The 27,062-nt window shown below is 25.1% G+C and overlaps 1 protein-coding gene across 1 annotated transcript in view; it reads right to left on the minus strand.

The window, feature by feature from the left end:
• Positions 1 to 4,586: 4,586 nt before the first annotated feature.
• LOC129615797 (serine-rich adhesin for platelets) overlaps positions 4,587 to 27,062 on the minus strand; it is a 52,057-nt gene continuing 29,581 nt past the window's right edge. The window contains exons 2-6 of the mRNA XM_055531166.1: positions 7,412 to 10,320; positions 7,217 to 7,345; positions 6,727 to 7,126; positions 6,107 to 6,235; positions 4,587 to 6,027 (exon numbers count right to left, since the gene is read on the minus strand). Of these exons, the coding sequence (XP_055387141.1) occupies positions 5,879 to 6,027; positions 6,107 to 6,235; positions 6,727 to 7,126; positions 7,217 to 7,345; positions 7,412 to 10,320 (3,716 nt within the window). The 3' untranslated portion in view covers positions 4,587 to 5,878. The remainder of the gene's footprint in view (positions 6,028 to 6,106; positions 6,236 to 6,726; positions 7,127 to 7,216; positions 7,346 to 7,411; positions 10,321 to 27,062) is intronic.

Raw genomic sequence — 27,062 nt, forward strand, 5'->3', positions numbered from 1 at the left:
TACAGATCCCAAAAATTTAGTCTGATATGCGAAAACCTTGAAATTTATAATTAACCATGTAATTGCAATTTGTTTAATAAACTCTTTTCTTGCAAAAAATGGAAGCATAAAATAAATTGTAAAATTTACGTTACTTGTTGGAGTTTTAAGACCATTTTTTTTTTAATATCTGCACAAAAAAAAATTATTTTAATTGGCAACTTTTCTAATTACCATCCAAGTTTTTTCTTTTTTTAATTTAATTTGTGTTTTCCTTTTGTTTTCCACTTATTTTAAGGAAAAACTTCAAAATAAATAAAAAAAAAACAAAATTTTCATTTATTTTTCAAAATTGAATTTTTCCAGGATACGTTCATTTCCTTTCTTTCTTTTTTCCCATGAACTTTTTAAAATATAAACACTTTTCATTACATTTTGCTATAGAAAAAAAGAAATATGCAAGAGTGTTGTTCCATTTAATTTTTATAGCATTAAAAAATAGGTGAACATTTAACCGGATAATTCTGTTATAATTTTTTTTTTCCATGGATTCAATAAAAATCTTATTACCCAAATGGTATTATTAAATTTAATTTTCTTTTATTATTAATAATAAAAAATTTATTAAAGCTATCTTAACATTTTGTAAAATATGAGATCTGTTCTTTTTGCTGAAGTAGACTCAAGTTGAATTCTCGTTTGCAGTTTTTAACAAAGATCTGCAATGCCACCAAGTTTTTGTAGTTTGGTGCAAGAAGGTTCCGCTTTTTTTTGGTAGAAATGCAAAAGATCTTCTTTTAAATCGATAGCATAGAATTTCTTTCTGTTATTATATTGAGAACCTCAAATAGTAGAGAAATCAATTAGTAAAGAATATAAATTAAACATTTTAGACCAGAGTTTTTATTGACAGTGCAGTGCGGCTTTATTAGTTCTATTGCAGTACAGATATCTAATTAATAAAATGTCTCGCAGTCAGAACTGCAAATGCGAATTTAAACTGATTGTGAATTTTTGAAATAACGTCCACGTAAAGTAAAACCCTAGTTTTGTGAGTTGTCACAAAAATACAGTAGACTCTAAGTCAAATAAAAAATAAACTAAAATGTTACAAGTAACCAATTAAAATAGAACAAAATCTGTTAAGGTATCACAAATTAGTTTTGCGCTAATTTTTGAAACTATTTTTTCCCCAGACTAGACGAAAACTTGGGTGATTTTAAAATTTTAAATTTATTAATGTCTTATTTTATTACAAAATTTAATTAATTTAAAATTTTCACCTAAATTTATGCAATTTTTGTCGTAATAACGGAAATAATTCAATAGAACATTTTCATAATTTAGAACAACTTACATCTAAAAGTGATGTAAGGATAAGCACAGTTTTAACAGCCAAAGAAAAATGTGATATTTTACAAACCATAGGTTCAACTTAACTTTTTTCCTATTCACAACTTATTTTCAATATCTTAATATTTTAATGACCAACTACAAAAATTCTCTCATTTTCTCTTTTGTGTTTATTTCCGAGTTTTATCTTTGAACAGAAGTTTATTTAAAAAAAGTTTTTTGGGGAAAAAAATTTAATTTTTTATTTTTCTTTATTGTTTACGATAATTTTTTTTTATAGGTTGCACAATATATTTTCTTTTTTTTTTTTATAATTTTTCCTGCTGAATGGTAACTTCCGAAAATTTTAACTCATCTTTATTTTTCTTTTTTATGTGTTTGGAGAAAACAAGTTGTAAATAAACACTTTCAGTATAGTGTAATAATTTGAAATAATTTAAAATGCATAGGAAATTTATTGTGAAACGGAAGTAAAAGAAAAAAATATTATAAGAAGTAAAGTGAAAAATTTTTATGATTTATTTAAAATAATAAAAAACATAAATTTATTCTTTAAAATATTTATGTTTTTCCTGTAGAAAAATTGCCAAATTTTCATAAAAAAAATAAAATTTATTATTGCCCATTTGTGTTATCGAATAAAATTTCATATTAAAATTTAATTTTAATCTGTTTGTATTATTATTGATTCTGTAATTTAATTTAGCAATTTGGGATTAGCTGAATTTCAATTAAAACTGAATTTCAATTAAAATTTCTGTTCTACTGTGGATCTAGACTTCAGATCAAAATTGCAGTCTCTTCAAAATTTAAGAAATTTATAGAACATGATCAGGTTCTTTATTAAAATTATCTTCAAAGTTTAGCACTATAATATAAAAAAATTAAAAATCTTATTTTCTAATTCATGCTGTCCAAAAATTACTAAAGCATTCATTTTATGTATTTACTGTATAAGTGTTATGTATTTTATAAATTTATTTAATAAGGGTGTTAACTATAATAGTTATAAATAATAATTTAATAATTAACAAATCTATAACTAGGTTTGAATTTCCAAACAAAATGTACGATATTGGCAATCTTAACTCTGTTTTAGTGAACAGATTTAAAGTTTCTTGTAGAAAATGGTACTATTCCATTTGAACTACATGATTATTATTCTCTTTAGTATATTTAATACTAAATAGAATAATAATCAATAATAATAATAGCCTTCCCATTTCATTTGAAATCATTTGTAAAATTTAATTAATAAATTTTTTCTTTTAAAAACTATTATATTTTTATAAAATTCAATAAAAATAAATTAATACCTAAATCCAACTAATACAAAACTCAATTACAATTTTATTTTTCATAAAAATATTTATTTTATTACATTATAAAGTCGTATATAATAATAATTAAAAAACAATTACATAATATTTAATATTTTGATATAAAAAATTTAAATTAAATTTCTTATTGTTTATTTACTTTTCTTGTAATTTTATTAAGCAAAAACTTTATAAAAAAAAAAAAAATTTAACATATTTTTGTTTTTTTTTCTTGATTTGCAGTTGTTCAATTAATTAATCATCAGGTTGTATTTTAAAATTTATTTTAAAAATTAATTTTAATTCATGTTGATTTTAATTTCACATTTTCTATCGGTAAACAAATAAGAAAAGGTTCTTATGGCAAAAAAAAAAGTTTGCAGAAAAAATTTAATAAACAATATTAAAAAAAAATAATAGTTTTAAAGCAAAAATATTATTAATGTATAATTGCGAATAATAATAATATTGTAATAATTATAATAATAATAATAGTACATAAAGATTATAATTAATTTAAAAATATTATTTATAATAATGTTAAAATATTAAAAAAAAAAAAAAAAAACTTAAAATTAATCTAAAATTTCACTTGTATTAATTATTAATTAAATTAAATCTTATAACATAAAAAAAAATCAACATAAAAATTAATAAAAAAATAATATTATAAACATTTTTTAACATAATTTAAATTTTAAATTTTACAAGGTGTTTTTTTGAAGAAAAAAAAAATAATTTTTTTTTTCTATTCCATTTTCCATTTTATTTTCATTTTAGCTCATTTTACTCTTTTCTATTTAAATTCAACAAGCTTTTTAAGCTTATATTTCAGTTGAATTTTCGAGAAATGAGCAAGAGCTTCAATTATATTTATTAACCAAAAATTAAAAAAAAAAATAATAAATAAATAAACACACAAACAAATCAAAAATTAAAGATTAAAGAAATTTTAAAGTTTCACTTTTTATAGAATCTACAAAAATAATTAGGAAATTTTTTCGAAAAAAAAAATTAATATGAAGGCACGTCCTCATAATTTTTTGACTTTCAAATATTTAAGCTGAACTTTTATTGAATATTGATCGGGAACATAGTAAGAAATGATTTTTTAAGTGTTCGGTTTTTAAATTTAGCGAAGAACATATAAAAATTGCAAATTTTAATGCAATTTTTAGTTGAACCGATAAATTAAAGCATAGCTTTTTTATACTTTCTAAATGTTATTTCAGATAAAGATCTAATTTCGAACAACAATATATCTAATTATGCGTTTATTACTTTTCTTTTCAATTCTTCAAGTCTCGACAGACTTAAAGAATAGCAATAATTATTCATTGAAAGCACTATTATAATTTATGCTTGAAATAATAATAATTTGAAAGAGTTATTCATTTCTTCGAATTTAAAAGGAAAATCAAATTGAACCGATTTGATATTGGCAACTATATGAAAGCAATAAAAATAAAATTACAAAAAAAACCAAACATTAAAAACCGCCCCATTTTCTTTGCCTTATCATAAAAATTTTAAAAAATTGCTAATTCAAAGTTAAAATTTATTACATTCTTAATTAATAGTGTGAGTTCCAAATTATTATTAGTAATGTGAACGTGAAACTAAAAATGAATTTTTTTTTAAATAGTTTAATATTTTAGATCTTAAAAATACTATAATAATGATAACATTTATGAGATTTTAATTCTTAATAGAATTTCAGAATTCTTGTAAGAAAACAACAAATTGCACATTTAAGATCTAAAATAATTTCATTTTTAAATATAATTAGGATAAAAAATTATTTTCATAAAAAAAGAATTGCACTTAAATAATAGTTAATTTTTGTTTGTTTTTTTTTTCTTTTTACAATAAAAAAATTATTTTCTTTAGTAAACATTTTATGGAATATAATATAATTATATAGAAATAAGATAATAGAACCAAATAGAATTAATACTTAAGATTAATATTAAAAAAAAAATCAATAAAATAAAACATAAAATATTGTTATTCACAAAAAAATAATTAATGGTTTTGTTTTTTTTTTTTTAAAAATAAGCCAAAATTGAATTTATAGTTTTACTAAAAAAACAAAATTAATAATGGCAAGATTTTGTTTTATTATTTGTTTCTTTATAAATCTCACTTTTTTTTTCTTTTATTTTTTTTTTTTGTTTTGTCTTATTTAGTTCCTTATTCTTACTTTTACTTTGAATTTTTTTTTAAATTTCAATTTTATAAATTGAATTTTAAATATTTTAAAATACATAATATTCTCACTGAAATATCAGTAATCTCTTAGCAATTTTTGCAAATCATATGAATAGGGAAAGTTATTGGTTACGATAAAAAAAAAAACGCAACGATAAAAAAATACAACGAGGCTCCCAATTTAGTCGGAAAACCCCATGGATTCTACATAATATTAGGAGGATTTTAGCAGATATCAGAACAAGGAGCGTCAGTGTAGCTTTAGTAGAAACACGGAACTGTAACTATCGATAACAACGATTCCAGTTGTTTTTGAGAATAAAACAGGATTTTATAAGTTAAGTCAATTAAATTTGAATTACAGATGTTATAATTTTCAAAATATAATTTTGTTAACATCTAAAATCTCAAATATGACAACTACAGAAACCGATTACATAGTCTATTTTAAAAAATCTAACTTTAATTGCATTAATCTATTGTTAACTTTGAATATATTTGACAGTGATATGACATTTTCTGATATGACAGTGAGAGTTTATCTTATATTTTTAAAAAATATTTTAAAATACATAATAATGATAAAATAAATAAAAATTTAAAAATAAAAATAATTTTATTTTTGTAATCAATTTCTAATCAATTACAATATTTTGCTTACACTTCAAAAAGTAAAAAATCAAACTTTTTCTAATATTCTATGTAAAATTATTCCTGCTTTTTTTTCTTACAAATTTCTTCATTTCAATTTAAATAAGTATTTAAGGTTTTACAGCTCTGAGCTATTTTTTTTTTTCATTTTACTACAAATCAAAGAAATTTAAACAAATAAAATTACAAAATAAAATGTAATTAAAATCGTAAAACTTCGTTAAATAATAATTAAAAAAAAAAAATTCATTACAAATTAATTACATAATTACTTTTTATAATAATATTAATTAAGGATTAAATATGAGACAATTATGTATATATGTATATATATATACTATAGATAAAATAATAATATTTGCGACTTAAATTACAACAATTTTGACTGGTCCCGACGGTAATTGTTTCATATAATTCCATGCATCTACCCGTGACATTTTTGCTGTTGATGCACCATTTATAAATAAAATTTCATCACCATTTTTAATGTTACCAGCTTTTTGTGCAGCACCACCTAAAAACAAAAAAAAAATTAAGTTAAATATAATTTTAATTTATTAAATAAAAAATTATTTGGAATTTTTTTAATTTACCCATAAAAACTTTTTTAACAGTTAATGGACGATTACCCAATGGTGAATCCATACCACCTTCAATTGAGAATCCTAAACCACAGCTATCCTTGACTATTTCAACAGTTCTAGCACCAGCTGGTATTTCTTCTAAAGTAAAATTAAAAAAAAAAACAATGTTTTACAATTGCTGTCATAAACAGGTTAAGTCAAAAAAAATATGTATATAATGGACAATTAAAATTCGTAATTCATGACGTTTTTGACAAGTCCAATTTCAATCATCAAATCTGTTTGGTTTGTAATTTTGTCACTGAAAGACTCATATCCGAATACCGCTTCCAAATTAAATAATATTTAAGGAATTGATTAGAAATATGTCCGAAGGTATATTCCAAAGAATTTATTAAATCAGTTAGCATTAATTGCGAGTTTAGAAATTGGATGTGAAATTTTAGGATATTTTAGCACGAATATTTGTAAAAATTCGACTTAAAATTGATCCGTTTTAAAGACCCTTATAGATTGTAATCGTAGCTCCAACATTAACATGAAATTTTAATTAAACTATCGATTGTTTTAGAAATTTTACAATTTTTCACTTTTTATTTAAAAACGCAATCACACGTTATTTAACTAACCTCTTTCAGCAGCCAATACATTTCTTGTCTCCCTTACACGTTCTAAAATTTCACTTGTGCTTAATTTACCACCATCTCTTGAATATTGTCTTCTTGTTCTTGAAATACTTTGTATATCAGATTCTGAGGGGCTTGCTGTACCATTGCTACCCAACGAAGAAGAACTATTTAAACCACCATTAGAATCTTTAGAACTGTCATCATTCGAAACAACATCTAGATCTAAGTCTAATGATCTGGATGCTTTATGATAACTTCTTTTTGTTTTATCAAAATCAATTTCGATAGGTTTCTCAGTTAATGAAGTTAGAGAGCCTAACGATGAACGTTTCTTACTTAATGATTTCGCAGCAATCGATTCTGAACGTGTTACAATCAAAACAACTTCTGGTCTTGGTGTCTATAAAATAAAAAAAATGTAGAATTACATAATTTATTAGGTAAATATTAAATTGTTAAAATGTCTATAAATAAAATCTGTGAAAATTACTTTTAAAACTGAAATAGATTCACGATGGGTCAAACCACGCATAGTCATTCCATTAACAGCTAAAATACGATCACCTTTTTTAAGTCTAGCATCTTTTGCTGCTGGAGTATTTGCCAAGATTTTGTGAATCTGTAATTAGAATCCGAAAAATGTTAATGAAAAATTATTTCAATTCGTTAATTTTATTTATTTTACCGTTATTTCTTTTGCCTCGTAATCGGCCCCACCAGCTAAAGTAATACCAATACTGCTTTCGGGTGTTTCTCTTTGAAGAACTACTACGAAAGCTTCTGGAGTTTTCAGTTGAGGATCTGCTTCTTCTATAATTAATTGAATGTCTTGTGCAGTAATTAAACTTTGATTGCTTCCAAGTGAAGAAAAACTACCAAATTCAGTTGGTGTTTCTTGATTTGATGGCAAGTTTTGATTTCCGGATGAGACACCAGATGAAGAAGAGGCTATTGAATCTAAAGATGAGAAACGTTCATGATAAGTTTGTTTAGTTTCTTTGATTTGTTTTAATGTATTGTTTGGTGTAATTATTTGTGTTGTTTGTGTCTGTGCTTGAGATCTCTGTTCAAATTTCTCACGAATTTCCTGAGTTGAACTTTTCGGTTTTACTGATGTAATAGTTGTAGTCGTAGTAGTTGCTGTCGTCAAATGAGAAATTTTAGGAGATGATAAAATCTCCAATTTTTCAGCAGTAGCTTTTTGACGATCAACTGAAACTTTTGTTTTAATTTCAATTGGTTTAGAAATTTCTAACATTGCTTTAGCTGCCTCAGCTTGCACCCATTTAGCCATATCATTACTTGGTTCTGGAGATATTGCAGCATTTGTTGTGATGCTAGTTCTGGTTGTTGTTATAGTTATTGGTGAAGATTTTTTCCTTGTTATTGGTTTTTGAAAAGGATCAGCTTTAAAACTAGCTTTTCGTTCCTCATCAATAAAAATTGCACTGATTTTTGAAGGAGAAGTATCAGATTTTCGACTGCTGTCATCTGTATCAGAAGTTACTTCAACGTAGGCTGCAACATTAATAACTTTATCAACAATACTTTCATCTTTTGAAACTAACTTATAATTTATTGGTGCTAAAGTTATTGGTGTTGATGGAGTTGGTAATTTATTTAAAGAGTTTTGTTTATTTTGAGCTGCGGCACTAGATCTTTGTTTAAATTTTGGTGTCTTTCTGACATCTTCATCGTCGTATCCATCAGTGCTATCTTCATCATCGTATCTTCTGTTTCTTACTAAAGCAGAGGAATCATCCCTGCCACTGCGACATTTAGCAGAAGCTAACACATTTTTTCGACTAATCGAACCAGAATCTCCTGAACCAGATTTAATAATTCTTCGACTCATATCTACTGTTGGATTGCTTCCAACTGAGCTACAGCTGGCTTGTGATCCAGACCCTGAAGTTAATGTTGATGTTGTTGAACTAGCAATTGATGTATTTGTTTCTGAACTTAATGTTCTTGTTAAAGCAAATTTTTCTGGAACACTATTTTGAACAACATGACTTGGTGACATTGGTGGTGATGATACTTTTGAACTGAAAACTGAATCTGAATCACTTTCTTCCAATTGATGTGAATTTCGGTTTAAACTACTATTAGAACTATTTAATATAAGCGAAGTTCGAGGAGGTTTCATCGGGGGAATGATATTATCGTTCACTTTTTTCAAGTTCATATTTTGAAATCTTGAATTTTGTGTTTGAAAAATATTTTTGTAAGTACCATTACTTACATTTTGAGATTGTACAGGAGTTGAGTATCGATTAGAAAATTCTTTTTTGTGACTAAATGTTTTGAAACCATTTGTTGGTGTATTTGGGTGCGAATATGAATATTCATTTTGCGTAATTTCACTGTCACGACTCTTAATTTCTGGTAAATCTAGAATAGGTTCAAGTGTTGAAACTGGAATTTGAGGTTTTTCTGGTATCACTAAACCTCTTAATTTTGATAATGATTTACGTCGTTGTTCTAGTATATTTGTTATTGCTGCTTTTCTTGTTGCTTCATCATTATTAATTTGTGTGCCCGAAAAGCTAATTGTGCGTGATAATGTTGGAGTATTCCTTCTTGGAAGAGAAGCATAACTTTGAGTGTAATCAGTATTTAAATTTTGTAATGATTCCCCTTTTAAAGTTGAACTTGGTCTACTCCGGAAACTATTACTAGAGCTAACGATATCACTATTCAAATTTTCCACACTCATTGCTTTCTTTGGAAGACTATTAAATATTGGTTGATATTTCATATTGTTATCGTAACGATCTCTTGAATCTAATAAATTTTCGGTACTTTTATTAAGTGGTTTTTTATTGCATCGGCCAAAATCGGTTTTATCGTTTTCATTAGAAAACATTGCAATTTTATCACGAACTGATTTTTCTGATTTCTCATCTTTTCGCCAATCAGCAAATTTACGTCCAGTTGCTAATGATGGTGATGATGATAATGAAACAGATTTCTTTTGTTGATAAACATTATTTGAATTTATAGTTGAAGATATTCCACCAGATGAATCAACTTGATCTAATGAATCTCGACTTCCAACTAAACGTTTTTCATATGGGAAACCGGTGAATGGTGTTGTGACTGTAGTTGATGTTTGTTCTATTCTCATATATGAATCTTTTTTTGAATCATTTAATTGATTTCGAACATCATCGACTTTAATAATTAAATCTTGTCGATAAATTTTTCTAGGAACTGTTGGTGGAGGAACTGATTTTGGTAATGGTGGACGATCATCAAACATATTATTTTTATCTGATGTTTCTTGTGCTGATGATGTTAATTTTTTATATGTATTATGTGTTGTTGTTGTTGTTGATGTTATTAAACTATTTGATTTTAAATGGCTATTTGTTGGTATTATAAGTGGTTCAGAAAAATTTGGTGGAAATTCGTGACCATCGGGTGGTAAACGTGAATATGTTGGCGGTGAACTTAATGCTAAATAATCTGATAATATTAATGTTGAAGGAACTATCTGTATACTGGTAGTATCCATTTTCGTTGTTGTTGTTGTTGTAGTTGATGTATTGATTGGTGTACTGATTTGTGTATTGTTTGGGAACATGGAATCTGTAAAAGAACATACAAAAAAAAAAAAAATTAAAAAACACTTAGTATTTGTTAGACACAATAGGATATTAAATTTAAAAGAATTTGTTAGCAGTAAGAATAAACAAACGAAAAACATTAAGTATAACTCTGACATTAATCATTAATTTTTTTACATTTCACGAATTGGTTTGGAAAAAATATAAACGAATGTCATTATTCGTTGTGTCACCTACTGTTTAACATGACGACATACACAACAATTTGTCAACAATGATTTCAAAAACACATACATAATGAACAGTTATTTACACATTAAACGTTTTTCTATCTTGTCATTTTAATATGACAGCCTTATTATTGCCATTTAAGTCATTTATCTTTTATATTTTATTAAAATTAATTATATCACAATAATATTCCTGTCAAAGTTCATCTGTATTAGATGACAAATTGTAAAAAAACGAATTTTTTATTTTCAATCAAAATTTTAATCCAATTAAATGAAAAATTGTACCACAAACATTGCATTTTATTAACAAAGTATTAAGTGTTGCCTAGTTTTGCAATTTTTTTTTTCGTATTGTAGAGTAAATACATTGTGTTACACAGAGAGAAAAAAAAAAAATAATAACAAAAGTTTTTAAATTTAGAAATTCATTTTTTCCTAAAACTAATGACCTAAGATTGATTTCAAAGAGATCAACGTAGAATAAAAATTATCAATCTGCACCTATTTAATCTTTTATATGCGGTTAAAATATCAAATTTGATTTATTTTTATAGGTTAGATTTGAAATTGGTAGGTCGTTCACAATAAGCTATTAACAATTATTTTATATGAATTTTTATTACAAAAAGAAATCAATTAAATAGCTTAAAATTTTTTAAATATTTTATTGTGTTTGTAACAATAAAAAGTATTAAGAGTTTTGCAAAAAAAAAAAATTTCATCAATCATAGAATTTTTTTTTATTATTTTTTTTTTCTATTTTTACTTAAACTACTTTAATTTTGATTTAATGAAATAAGTAGGTAACCTTGAACATATTTAATTTTTTTTCGTACATTCAATTAATGACAAATCATGAAAACAATCCTAGAAATAGAGGGAAAGATGAAATTTAATCACCTTTACAATTAAATTCGGAGTAAAATCGAAAGAGAGAAACAAAGAAATAAGTCATCATCATCATTATATAAGCAGTTCAGTTGTGGCCAACCATTCTTTTTTGATTTTGGATTTTGTAATAATTTTTTTCAATTTTATTATTTATACATTAAAAAAATTGTAATTTATATTTCGTAATATAGATGGGGTTACACATACATAAGTATAACACAAGATTTTTTGAATAATTTCAAATAGTTATTTGTTTTTCACAAAAACAATAAATAAATTTAATGTTTTCGTGATGAAAAACAAAAAAAAACAAAATATTCAATGAAATCTTAAAAATTTTTATTTAATCATTAATTTGAAATTAATAGCGATATTATTGAAAATTTAGATCAAAATTAAAAAATGATCCACTTCAAATTCAATTTGAATCAAATTTTCGTAATTTTTTTTCAATGTTTTCTTTGTGAAATATTTTCAATTTATATCAAAAGTGTATGGGTTAACTTCAATTTAATTTAAGTGTATGAAAGTAGAACACATATTCTGCATACTTCAGTAGTGAATGTAAAACAATAATAACAATGAAAACTGTTATACATATTGTTATATTTCATAATTTTGTAATTTGAAGAAATTAAGAGAAAAGAATTTTAATGAAATTTTTAGTCAGGAATTTTAAAAATAGGCTTAATTTAACTAAATGACAACGAAACAGGTATCATATCGTATGATGTTAATAACGTACAATAAAAATACCATTCAAACATTCGTTCAAACAGGTATAATCATGTAACATCTATTGGCGATTCAAAGAATAGAATAATAATATTATAATCATCTTAACACTTGTAGATATTTTATATAGAAATTACATGTAGGACTTCTTATATATTATGTATATTACTTAAAAGGGTTTAAAACATTCATAAAAAATTTGCTAAAATCCTAAAAAATATTATATAACCCAAAACAACAATTTTTTTTTTTTGCCCGCGTGCTAATGTTATTATAGATTTCTAAATTACATTGTACGTAATGCTTTCGGAATTTCCTGTTTTAAAATAATTGCACACTAAAAAAATTGGGTTAACCCTTTGCACTCGTATGTCACACTGGAGGTGGCTATACTAATTTACTACTCTACAATTCGTACGTAACACTGGAGGTGGCATTACTATTGTATATCTGTAGACAACAGCACTAAATAACTCTAAAATTATAGTTTACGTTTATCGAGGTGTTATACAAGTTGACACGCAACAAACCCTGAAAATAAATCGACCGCAAAGGGTTAATCCCGAAAATATAACAAAAAAAGAAAAAATAAAGTTAACCATGTCAACCCTGTGATACTTGCATGAATGTTTTCGAAAATTTGTGGTAATATTTTACTTGTATATAAACTTGTTTTTTATACATTAAAACTTAAGATATGAGTGAATTGTTTTCTGAATTGTTTTGGAATTGTTTATTATTTATATTAAATAACAATATTATTTTTGAAATTGTATGTCAGCTTTTGTAAAAACTTATACAAACACAATTAAAATTAACTGAAATAAGGCCCCATATTACTGTCATTTATGCAAAATTTAAATGTCATCAACTTTACAGCTCTTTGGTTTTATCACACGGCCAGAGATAGTTAAATCTATTCGACTCTAATCAAAAACCTATAGAAAGTAACAAATTTATAATATACCTCGGATAATCGTTCGTAGGTACGGGTTCAATTATAGCATTATTCTTCCTTCATTCGGCAGGCATTTCATTGAATTTTATGTATAACCTCATTTTAAATTACTTTGGTTAGCCTTTCCAAATCAATTGAACAACTTAATAGTAGTGAATAATAGTGAAAATTTGGATTTTTTCCAATAAAACTCGAAAATTCATTCTCTTTTACAGTTACAATAATCTTGCTCTCGTTCTGTATAATCATATACAATTTATCAACATTTTTCAATCCAACCAATTTATCAAATCAAAAATTATATTTCAATAATCATTTGTATGGATTAAAGAAGATCAAATGTACAAAACAACCAAAACAAAAATCTTTTGTTTAAAAATTACTTTTAAAATTTCATAAAAGAACACAAAACAAAACAAAAAAAAACAAAAACAACACCAATAAGATTGAACCAGAAAAAAGTAGACCACTAAATCACAACAATCTCTCAGATCAATAATTTTTTTCATATTCAATTTTTCTTTTTCTTTCATTTTAACATACTTTTCGGATCACCTAAATTTGAAAATAATTACAAAAAAAAAAATTAAAATTATTTTCGGCACAATGAAATAAAAATCTAATTTTCACTCTCACCTTTTTATTGTCCAAAAAGAAAAAAAAACCGTTTTTTATTTCTGAAATATTTTCATTGTACTCAAAACAAAAAAATGCAAAAAGCCACTAAATACCGTTATTTAAAAAATATTTTCGTCTTTTTTTTTCTTGCTTTGGCCTCCAAAAACGAAAACACCAACAAAATATCAATAACGTACACGAACAATTCAATCAAAAATAAAATATCAAATGATCATCAGATGGTTGGGTTTTGGATCATCCCAAAAATCGCGCAAAAACAAAAACATGCTCAATCATAAATTTTTGTAACCCAATCAAATTTTAAACAACTGCAGTCGATGACGACAGATGGATATGATGATAACTTGTGTAATTGAGAACTTGTGTACAATAAAACTTTCAATTTTAAAGGATTTTACTTGGGTCATCAATAATAAAATTACAAAATAAAAAAAAAAATAAAAAATTAATGAAGCTGAGAGGGAAATTTTTAAAGAAAAAATGAAAGGATGTGAAGAGAATGAAGCTTAAAAACATTTTTCTTCGATTATCGTAATTATTGACATAATTCTGAAAACACACAAAAAAATTAAAATTATTTGTTTTTCTCTTTTTGTTTCTTGAAGACTTTTGCGAAGCAGCTGGTTAAAATCTGGTACCCGATCGTCAATATGTAAAGGATACCAGATTTCACTAGATAATAAAGACAATATGTTGCAAAATTAGAGCTTTCTATGAAATGAAGAAAATGCTTGCTAAAATTAGAGCACACAATAAGATCTACATAAATTTCAGAAATTCAAGCCAAGTTAAGAGCAATTTTGAATAAAGTATGCAAAATTTTTGAGCATAATTTCGAAAATGCTACAAATTTTTCATTATCTTTGACATCAAAAAAGCCTATATCGCAATCAAGCGAATCACAAAATTAGCAGAACCCACGATATTGTGTCATGTAAAATTGACGAAATTATCAAAAGCCCTGAATTTCCTTCGTAGAATTCTACGAATTACGAATTTAGCTACGGCGTAGACTTTTACATGATTACAAATACCTTTCGTAGAGATTATGATTCAGCAATGGCAATACAATATTTCGAAATGTCAAAATCAGTATTTTATTTCAACTGTCAAATGTTTATTTATATTTTTTGTTGCTATTTGAGTATACTACTTTCATAAAAAAGAATATTTTTTAAAATCGGCGTTTCTTAGGGTTACTTTTACTACGAACGTAATTTATGATTACTCTATTACGAACATATATTCGTGGTAGAATTTTACTAGTTCGGAATTGAGAATATGCACTTCGTAATTTTCCGAATATCAGAGCTACGAATGAAATTCATGATAGGGCTGCAAAATATTTATTCTCAAATTTTGGTGAAACGACATAAAAATAAAATTATTAAATTATTATACGACATACGGCAACCTTAAAATTAAAAAAAAAAATTTAGCGGTGAAAGTTAAAATTGTAGTTCAAAAAAAAGGTGTTTGCCTTCATTTTGCAAACTTTTATAATCTTAAAATCCTGTTGACGGCTGAAATTATTCTTTTCAAGAACCTTAATGTGACCAAAACATGGAAAGAAAAAGAAACAAAACGCGAATTTAAATTGTTTTTTTTTTTTATTAATCAAAAATTTTTTTCGGTTTTGAATTTTTGGTCGAACGCAAAATGATTGCACACTTTTGTTTTTGCTTTTCTTATGATATTTTGGTCTTTTATATTGCTTTCTTTGTTTCTCTTCATACACTCTTTTATTTTAAAATTTAATTCAATTGTTGGGTTGCTTCTTGCTTCTTTTTTTTATGATTTAGTGGTAAGTTGCTATTTTGTTTTGTTTTTTCTTTTTAGTTTTAGTGGTTTTCATTATTTAATTTGAATTGCGTCTTTTGCACCTTCACAGGTTACGAGTACCACATCGCACGATGATGGTGGAGTCTTAAAAATTAAAAAAAAAAAAAGAATTTAACGAAAAAAATCACAGCTGCTGTTTGAGTGGAACTCTTTAGTGACGATGGTGTGCGATGATGCCAAAATGCAATTTTTTGTGTTTTGATTTTTTTTTGTATTTCGTGATCGGCCGATCGTACTTTTGTTTTTCTTTTCGTTCTTTGTTTGAGCGCAAAAATATCCAAGATGGGCTCATTATTTCGGTGCTAAACAGTGAATTGTATTTTAACAGAGTCATTTCAAAAGAGAAGGTAAGGAAATAAAAATTTTTGTGATTTTTTTCTTTAATTTAATTTTTTTTTGCAACTTTAGTATGCTTCTCTCTGATTGCTATTGAGAGCATGATATTTTCGTTTATTTTTTTTTTGTCGTTTTGACACAAAAAATTTGGCGCGACGTATTGCTTTTGTTTTTTCGGAATGACGCCTTTTTGACTCTATGAAATGTCGATGACGAAATTTTAAGACAGTTGTGCCTTTTTTTTCTCACTGTCTTTATTCCTCTTGTCTGCATTGGATTGGAATACATATATTACGAAAAAAAATTAATAATCACCAGACTTAAGGAAGGAATTAAAAAAAAATAAAAGGGTTTCTGATTTTATCTTGCTTCTTCTTCCACTTTGAGTGCAATAGTAGATCTTAGATTCCGATTGACTTAAATGAATGATTGATGGGGAATGAATCGATTACAAAGTTATATATATTTTTCTTTTTCACCATTTGGTCAATGAAAAGAAATTATATTAGTTTTCTTGGTGATTTTTTTAAATATTTCTTACAATTTTTGTTTAGAAAAAAAAAAATCACATAACACAACTTAGTTCAACAATAAATGGAAAATCGTGCTCAAAAGATTGAAATCTAATGATAAGTAAATTCTCTCTTACGATATCGAAAATCATATTATATTTTGTAGTGTAACAGGCGCAGGTTATCTTAAAAGATAACCTTTTTTTATTTTTCTTATTTTACATAATATTTAAAATTTAATAGGTGAGATTATCTCTATATTATCTTAATTTCATTTTAATTGATTTATTATTATTCGCGTTTAATTGAAATACGGAAACAATTGGATTCCTCCATTTAAATATTGAATAACTATGTTATAAAATTAAACATTACATAAGAGCATTTAAGAAAACTTTATTTTATTAAATAGTTGATAATTAATTTCGTATATTTAAAAAATTGCTCTCACAATCAACAACAAATCGAATTTTGAAATTAATTTGAGCTTGAATATTGTGAATTTACGCTTACATATTAAATATTATTACTGTTATTGATGCACAAGTGAATTCAAATTTCAAAATTTGATATCCATCCTTGTTTGCAACATGTTATTAATAGAGGTGTTACAATGCTATCGCACTTGTATATGGAGTTAGGGCCCAGGAAGACATGCAATTTTTAGCAGTTTTCCAAACATTTTTTTGAAAAAAGTGCTTATTAGTTTCACTCTGTCCGTCCGTCCGTGGACACTTTTTTTATTTACAAAACTTCTACACCCTTGATGATAGAAAGCCGAAATTTCATACGTACATAGATCTTCACTAGAAACTTATTTCCGTAGAACAAAATTTTTACCTATCTCCCCCCCGCTGGAAGTTATACCCACCCAAAACCCTAAAAATGACCTTTTTTAAATATTTGTTGCAATGAAACCATAAGCATTTTTGAAATTTTGCAAACGCAGAAAGGCAGTGGCTTGCTTCCCCTAGCGTGATATACTATAGTTAAACTTTAGAAAAACAAAATGGCCGTTCAAATTTACCGTTATCTAAAGTCCCTTTTTTTCCAAATTTTTGATGTCGTTTTTCTTCTAGACCCCATAATCTAGAACTTTGAAATTTTAGGGGCTTTTAGACATTAACAAATAGTTTGTCATTTGTTAGAAGAAAATTTTTTTCCATCTCCACCCCCTCTCAAGTTATCACCTCTTGAAATTCGTAAAATTTGAATTTTTGACACCATATATTTCCGAAACCGCAAGCTTTTCCAAATTTTTATAAACTCAAAAGGTATAATTAACGGTAATATTACGGTAAATTCCATGAAATTAAAAATTATAATTATTTTTCTTAACTCACACAATTGACCCTTAAAATCGAGCATTATGTTAACCCCTTTTTATATTAATTTTTGCTTTATTTCAAAGACTATGCATATATGCGTCATCCTAAATATATGCAATCCTAGAAATAGTTTTGTGTGTGAATGAAAATAATTTTTATAGTGTGATAGGTATACATAGAGTGTTTTTAAAAGCAGAATTTTCACTTGTTGAAGGGAAAAGTGCTACAATACAAACCATTTGTTTGACCCAACTTTATTAGTTTTGCAATTGGTGCAATTTAAATCGAATGCGTAAAAATAAAAATTGCAATTTAAATCGAATGCGTAAAAATAACGTAAATGTTTGATTGCTTAATCGCATGCGTACCATACAGTTGCATGTGTGCGCGTTTGAATATAAACCAATGGAATACAAATAAACAATCAAATAGTTGCAAAACTATAAATAATTACATTTCTATCTGAGGTCTTAAAAATACTCAGAAAATTATCGAGGCCCCGAAATAATCAAGTTCTACAAGTTAATTAAAGTTAATTGAAAAAAATATTTATAACTATCTTTTCTTACACCTTTCGCTGCAAAATAACTTCTTTAATTTATAATAAATAATTGGTACAAAATTTGCTTTTCCTTCTCTTGGCTAATTTGTAAGAATAATTACTACAAATCTAATTATAATTGTAACATACAATTTATTTCAATTTGAATTTTAAATGACACAATATTTTCAGTTGACAGTCAAGAACAAGAAATGAAATAAATTATAAATGACATTTGTCAAAAATTAACGCTAACACAAATCGATATATTATCAATGACTTAAAAATCGAAAAACAAATCGAAACCATATTCAAATTGGAGTAAACCTGTAAGTATTGATCGAAAATATCTGTATTCTAGAATAATAATTGAAACCTTTAGTTTTAATGGAATTAATTACAAATATGAGAGCATCATTTTAAGTAAATATTAAAAATTTTCAAAATTCGATCAGATTCTTAAACACTACACAGCTCTTATAAGCATTATGACATAAAACTTTAAAAAAAATGAATTTGAATAAAATTTTCGACTTATACTCAACTTTTTTTTATTTTTGAGCGTTTAAAGAACGATGACCCCTTTCAACTGAGAACAAATTCACATATTTATATTGGTATGAAAAAAAAAAAAATCAAATTTTGATCGATTAAGATCGATTTGAATAAATTAATCAAGTGACACCAAATAAAAATTTTCAAATACTTCAATTCTTAAAATTATGATTCTTCCTGGTTAACTTTAAATTTATGAAAATGAAGCACTTTTCTAACTACATATTTAATTTTTTTTTTTGTAAACGAATGCTCTTTCTTTATTAATGCGTTTTTCTAACAAACATTTGAGCATATTTTCATTATGATGGATGATCATCAATAATTCTTTCTCTATTTTTTTTTTTAAGTATAAATTATTTTTCTAAAATCTTGTTTTTTATTTGTTTATTTTTTTTATAATTTCTTACCATTATTTCCATTAGTTTTTATTCCAATTTCTTTGTATTCTTGTATTACGTTATTCTAATTTGAATCCATCAGATTTTTAAAAGATAAAAATATTTCAAGTATTTTCTTTTTTCATTCATTACAATTATTGTTGTATGTTTGTTTTTGTAGTAGGCAATAATTTTTTCATTAAAGAAAAAGAATTTTTTTTTGTTTATTTTAAATTGTTCTCTTTAGTTTAAGAGTTCTTTCAGTCAATTAAAAATTACAAGTGTAATAAAAATAAATAAAATACATTAATGAAGAAAAGAAGGAAAATTCAAACTAGTTTTGAAAGTTTTAGAGAAGTTCAACTTTAACAGTTTGGAAAAAAACAGAAAACTATTGAAAGTAAAGACACTTGATTCTTAAAACTCTGCCATTGAAGCGTCATTATTTTTGTTCTTTCTTAATAACGAAATTCAATCCCATATTCTATCAAGTTCATCGGGATACAAATAAATTGATTAACTACCAAAGTCGAACTGAGTTTTTCTAATATTTTAAAATTTAGAATTTTATTCCCTTCCTAGAATGTAGAAGTTTTATTTAAATCTTAATCTTTTATTAGACTCTTCCTTAGAGCAAAGAAGTTTTGAATTTTCCTAAATCTATTTTTGGGAAAAATTTAATCAATTAAGTGTAGTTATGGCTCAAAAATATAGGCAGTTCAACTTTTTTTCGCAAAATTAAGAAAATGTAATTTAAAATCTAAATTTTTTTCGAACACACATTTTTTGGATTCCGTGAATTTTAAACTCCTGATTTATGTGTCGAATTATTTACAATAATTATCAGCCTAATCGGGTATCTCGCTTTTTCTTCTCACTCTTTATTCATTTTCAAATCAGTATTCTTATTCTTTCTATTAATATTAATAATTTTTTCAATTGGATTTTTGTATTTTTTCTTAAATTATCAATTGAACGTTTCAGCTTTAAAAGCAAACTGAATAAATTTTGTATAAATTGTAGAAAAAATGAGATACGCAAGCCGAAATAATTCTTCTGACTCGAAAATCACATTACACAATAATATATGATAATTAATTACTTTCTTTTCACTTGGCGAGAAATACGATCAGGATCTAAATTTTTACTTTAAATTATTTAGGAAACTTGTCATAAGAGAAAAGTTTCAAACGAAATTACTTCAAATTTTTGGTTTAAATTTGGTTTTGCTGATTTTTATTAGCTCAATTTGGAAACTCAATCTTTAGTTGGAGAAGTTGTGTAGAATTCTTCCATATACAAGTCGTATAATTCTAAAATGTTGAGACAAGTTATCTAGTTCTAAAATTTATAAATTGCATCTTATTAAATTGTTAAATTTCTAAAGTGTTTAGCCTATAGAATAACACCCCCAACGTTAAATTGAATTTAATTAAACTACCTATAGAGAGCTGAAAATTTTAAAAGACATGCATTTACAATTGTATTATTAAAATTATTAGCAAAAATCCAGTTAGATTTAATTTCAAATTTAAAGTAATTTAATTGAAAAATCAAATAATTTCTTAGTAATTTCCTTATTTAATTAAAATGTCTCAAGTTTAATTTAAATTTAACATGAAATTAAAATCTAAAAATCAAAAGAGAAAAAAGTGTTTACACTCAAAAAAATTTTTCATCAAAAATCATTGAAATGAATAAGTAAATAATTAATTTTCTTTTATCACTTATATTTATTAAATATACTTTACAATTATTATTAAAATCATTATTATTTAAAATAGATTTACTTCCGAATATCAAAATATCAATAATAATCGTGCAGAGTGTTCAATCGACCATAATTTTCTTATTTAAATATTTATTTTTGTAATTATATTAAAAATTAATTAAAAAAAACGTATGTATGTAAGTATGTGAGTACGTAAATAATAATCATTTCAAGCACTGAATCAACGAACCGTTATTAATGTAATTAAAAACAATTTAAATATTATACTTTACTTATAATATTAAATGCGATTGTACCCTAACGTGAATGGGAATTCCCGTGTATCGGAATGCAAATAACAATTTCCATCCAATTCAATAATCATTAATAATAACATGTGAGTAAATTCATATAGCACGCATTTATGCATGCCCCAAAATATTTAAAATGTATGCATTTATGTGTGTATGTATGTATTTATATAAATATTTGGTGAAAAAATTAATATAAAACGATTTTATTGAGTTGGGAAAAATTTTTTTTCAATTCCATCCGTATACATATTACATACATACATACATACATATAGTTTGTTGATTATTAATTTTTACTTATTTAAAATTAAATTAAGAAAAGAAAAAAATTTAACTGCAATTTAACGAGTTAAACATACTTGAATGCACACAACCAAAACAAAACCAAAAATCAAAATCGTTTCAATTCTTTGACGTGTTGTTGTTTTTTTTTTATTTATTTTTTTTTTCTTTTTTATTATTGTTTTAATTCACCTTCTCGTATGTTTACGTACCTAATAAAAGACATCATGAAAATAACACTTATGTTGGCATGAGGCAAAAAAAAAAAAAGTAAAAAGAGAAACAAATTTTGTTATTCTCATTAAAAACTCATCATAAATATAAAGAGAAAGAAACTATAAACAGTGTTACCGTTTTGAAATATTTCTTTTAAAATTGAATTATCTTTTTTTTGTGCCGGGAAAAATCTTTATTAATTTGATTCAATTGGTAGCAAATTTTTGCATCATAGTTCGCATGTTTCTTTTCGTAGTGGATGCATTTTTGTTTTTGGTTATTGGCGACATTAATTTTTGTTTATAAAATTCATAATCTATTGTGTACTTGTTTAAATTTTCGTGTTGTATTGATTATTGACACTTCAATTATTGAATATTTTTTCGTGTCAATAATTAATATGCTCATTCTAATAAGCCATGAAAACTATTATACTGTGAATAATTATGGGTGAAAGTGAATCAAGTTTAGAAAAAATATAATAGAAAAGCTAAAAACGGATTAGGTACTTAATTAAACTGATAATGTAGGTACGTAATATTTGAACTTCGTGTAAAATGAATTATTTTTCACCGATATTAATTTTTTTTTTGGGACGAAATGATTCATCCTGAAAACAAATTTTCCCTTAGCGGCAATACTGACCCTTAAACGCCATATGAAATGCAAACAAACATTCAAAATACTAAAAACATAATTAAGAAAATATCAGAAAATAAAGGGAAAAACAAAAGAAATAAAAAAAAAGATAACGAATGGGTTCATTAATTAAAATACTCAGGTGAAAAAATGATTGATAGGTTTATAAAAAAAAAAACAAAAAAAAAAAAAAGAATCGTATAACCCAAGGTTAATCGCAGTGTTAAAAATATTTTTAGAACTTTTTCCATCAAATCCACAAAAAGATGAGATGAAAATAAAAGTAAACTACTTTAATTTATTATGATTGGTTATAATTGGCTTGTTATTATTCAAAGAATGAAAACCGTTACTCAATTAATTTACAGCCAACTAAAAAACAATAGCTAGTATATGTGAAATAAAGAGCGTGAAATAAAAAAAAATTAACATGACAATCGGAAGTAAAAAAAAATGTTGATAATTTTATAAAAAAACAAGAGTTTTAAGCGACAAAAAAAAAAAAAATAAAAATAATTTTAAGTTTTTTTTAAATAAATCGTTAATTTTATTTTAATAGTTTAAGTTTTATTGTGCTTAAGGAAAAACAATATACAAAAGGTGTTTTTCTAAAGAAGCCATGAATTACAGAAACCCAATTAAAGTTTAACGATTTAAATGAAAATTTTTTTTTTGAAATTTCTTATTTAAATTCTGCAATCTTAAGAAAATAACAGTTTCCTTAACTTTATAATTTTTAAATGTAATAATAAAATTGCTGAAAAACAGAAGGTTCCCTTACTTATATACTTATGTATATAATATGTACAAAAATTAATTAGACATTTTAATATTTTATTGTTTTACGTTTAATTGTACTTATAATTGGATGCAATTTTAGGCTTTAATTCCTTAAAATGCAATAACAACACAAATGGTATGAAAGAGAGAGATGGAGTTTGGCACATAGATTGATTTGGTTTCTATTGCATTTCAAATTTAATTTTTAATTTATATGTGCGCATTTATTCAAAATATAGAAATTATACTGGGTATCCGAAACTCGATTTGATTCGTGCAGAAGAGTAGTTGAATTGGTTGCAAACGAACAAAATATATTGTAGGAGATGTTTATTTTTGCACCTTCCTTCTAGAGCTAGAAAGACTCAAAATCGATCTGCTAAAAAGGCTTCCTGGCAGGAATATTGTAATAATTAAAACGTTTTTTCAATTTATGAAATATTAAAATTTTATGACAAAATTTTTCTAAAAATGCTTCCTTTAGAAAAAAATATAAAGCTATTTTCAGTTCAGTATACGTCAAAAGTGATTTCATAAAAAAAAAGAAGAGAATTTTTTAAACACAAAGCAGGAATTAAAATTTGATAAAATACAAGACTTTTTTTTAAAACATTGTTAAACACATGATAATTACTACCAATGGGTGTGATATGCATAGCTGTATAGATAATTAACAAGATAATCAAACAATAAACTTCAAAGACTCCCGCACAAAACAAAAAATTGCCATATACAAAAAAAGAATGCCAGCCAAAAACGAAGAATTTTTTATTTCTTAGCAAACACAAACAGAAACCAAAATAAAGAGATTCCCAGACAATAATATAAAAGGTGGAATTTCAGGTATACGTACATATTTTCCTAAAAATAAAACAAAAACAAAATAACACTCATTTTGCAAAAGCAAAAAAAAAATTAACAAAACGTCATGTCTTCCGACTTTGAGCACATCATTTAAATTTTTTTTTTTAAAAGAAGAAAAGAAGGTGGTTTTCAAATACCTTCAGTTATTTTCGTGTGCTTTTTTTTTTACATCTCAATTTCACATTTGAATACCACTTATAGTTTTTCTATTATTCTTCCACGTTCACTCAAATCGTATTAAAAACAACAACATTAAATACCTGATTTACAGTTCTAAAAAAAAAAGAGAAAAAAATAACAAATTTAAACTTGCTGTTAATTTTGTATCTTTTTTTTTCAGTGATTTCTCACAGGGAAAAAAATACTTCCAAAAATTATTCAATAGCAAAGATTCTTTAAGGTAAATACAATTATTATGGCGATGCTAACGAGAATCTATTTAAATTTTAAAAGCAAGAACAAGTTTAGAAAAAAAAACAACCAGCATTTCTTTTTTTTATATACTCGTACGATTTAGTTAAAATTTAAGTCCGCACTTATTTGTTAAAAATTTATTCCGTGGAGGACAAAGTTTTTAATAAAAGTGTAACAGAAAACAGAGTTTTTATTAAAATCCAAACTCAAGTCAATGACTTTCCACCCTGTAGACAAATTCTCTAAATATTGTTGGCTACCACGTGTTGCGAAAGTACATGGCACTTCACCATTTTCAAACATAATTTTTCAAGCGAGTTTTCCGCCCTCATTTATTGTGTAAGTCTCTATTTTTTATTCGTAACTATTTTTGAAAAGTGCTTTTTGAAAATCATTTGTTTTTTATATTAACTTCTTATTTTTTACTTGCTACTTGCATATTATATACACAAGTTTATAAAGTGTTATTTACTGTTGTTTAAATTGTTTTACAGGTACCGTTTTTCAATGTTTTTCAATGAACCACCATCGCTAATGGCGTTTATGACGTTCTTTTTTTTTCTCTTTATACCCGTACGAACGTATGTTCGTAGGGTATACTAAATTTGCCTTACCGTTTGTAACGCTAACAAATAATAGTCTTAGATATAGACTCAAGTGTATGGATTTGATCATCGTCGAATTCTGAATTGATATAGCTTTGTCTGTCCGTCCGTCTCAACGATAACTTAAAAACTAATTAAAGTAAGTTCACCAAATTTTCACAAATGACTTATTGTGGTAATTGCCAGAACCCTATTTAAATTGGACATGATCGGGGTACCAGTTTTATATCTCAGAAACTATAAAAGCTATGGTATTTAAATTCTACACAAGCGAATATATTAGTAGGGCCGATGTGTTTGATAAAAGTCGTTTTGAAATTGCTTGGCTCCTTCTTATAGCTGCCATACAACTTCAATAGTAGTTTGGCCATATCTTAAAAAATATTGAACACACAGTACTGATATTTTACATAAATTAATATGATAATACGACAACTTAAAGTCATAGTCTGTCCGATGGTCATCTATGGTATATTTAGGATAACAAATTCGTACGGGTATCACAGAGTTGACAAGGTCAACTCTCTTTTTTCTCGGTTTTTTTGTTTTTCGTTTTAACTCTTTGTTTTTAATTTTTAATGTTTAGAATACTATAAATTTTTTTTTTTTTTAAAGCTTTGCAATTTTTTTGTTTTTATTTTTTTTTCCAAATGTTTCTTTTATTCTTGCTTGTAACTATTTTTAAATTAACCAACCGTAAATACTTATGGAGAGAAAAAAATTAGGGAAAAAATTGTTGATTTTTTCACATACTGTTTGGAATTTGATTTAGAATAAAAACAGAAAAAATGAAAATAAAAGTAGCATATTAAAAATTTACCAGCACGGCGATTTTTTTTTTCATAAATAAAACAAAAACTAAATTCTTTTTTTCATACAAAAATATTTTCGAATAATAGAAAAACATATACATAATACAGAGTGTGATAAAATTATGATTTATTTCGAATTGATTTTAGGAAACAGAAGAAAATCGCTTTTCTTGTTGAAATTTCATTAAAAACAAATTTCAATATGTAACTCCAAGTTTTTAAATTTTCACAAGTTTCTCCCACAAGTTGTTTTATCGTTTTATTACCATGTGTACTAAACTTTGAGATTTAATAACTCATTTGAATAAATCTTAATAAAAGCTGCCTTTAAAAATCTCCCACAAAAAAGTTTGAGGGTATTCACTCCACAATTCTAAAAATAAATAATCTCAACTTTTTTAGGGTTTTGACCAAAAATCGAAGACAACATCAAATAAGTGCGATAATTTCTTTAAAATCGTCATTGTTTGAGTTTAAATAATTTTTGTCAGTTTCTTCTGAATTTTGTAGTTTCAATATTTAAATAATTCGAATCTCGCCTCAGTTATAAAAATGATGAATAGAAAAATGATAAAGATTGAAATGAAAATAGAGAACAATGTAATCTTTTACACGTCAAAAGTAGAATCAATTCCAACTATTCATTTATTATTCAATTTAAAATTGCCCAAAAATATTCCTAACATATTCTATAAAAAAATTTGAATATTTTTATAATTCTAAAGACAATATACATACGTAACATACTATTAAGTATTTTTCATTTTCAACTTCATAAAAAAAAAAAATAAAAAAAAAATTACCTTAAAGGCAAAGTGGTGAAAACTAACAATAATATTTTTGACTGATGAAAAATAATTTGAAGCTTATAATTTGAACCTACACGAAGGTTTCTAAATTATTATTAAACGTCATAGAACAAAATTATATTATTAATAATGTGCAAAACATGTTCATAATTTACTTCTGGGTTTAATTTGGTATTATTTTCCGATATTATAGTGTTACCAATTATCAGTTTTGAATAAACTATTTCTATATTATTGTACAAAAGAAAAAACGAGGTGTAAAATACAATAATTATATGATTAATTTTGAAATTCAAAACTATATGAATTTAATAAAAGAATAGAATACAGGTAAAATTATTTATTATACAATATTTTACCCGGATTCC

Source organism: Condylostylus longicornis, unplaced genomic scaffold (assembly GCF_029603195.1).
Source record: "Condylostylus longicornis isolate FDR11 unplaced genomic scaffold, ASM2960319v2 ptg000148l, whole genome shotgun sequence".
Taxonomy (NCBI): domain Eukaryota; kingdom Metazoa; phylum Arthropoda; class Insecta; order Diptera; family Dolichopodidae; genus Condylostylus; species Condylostylus longicornis.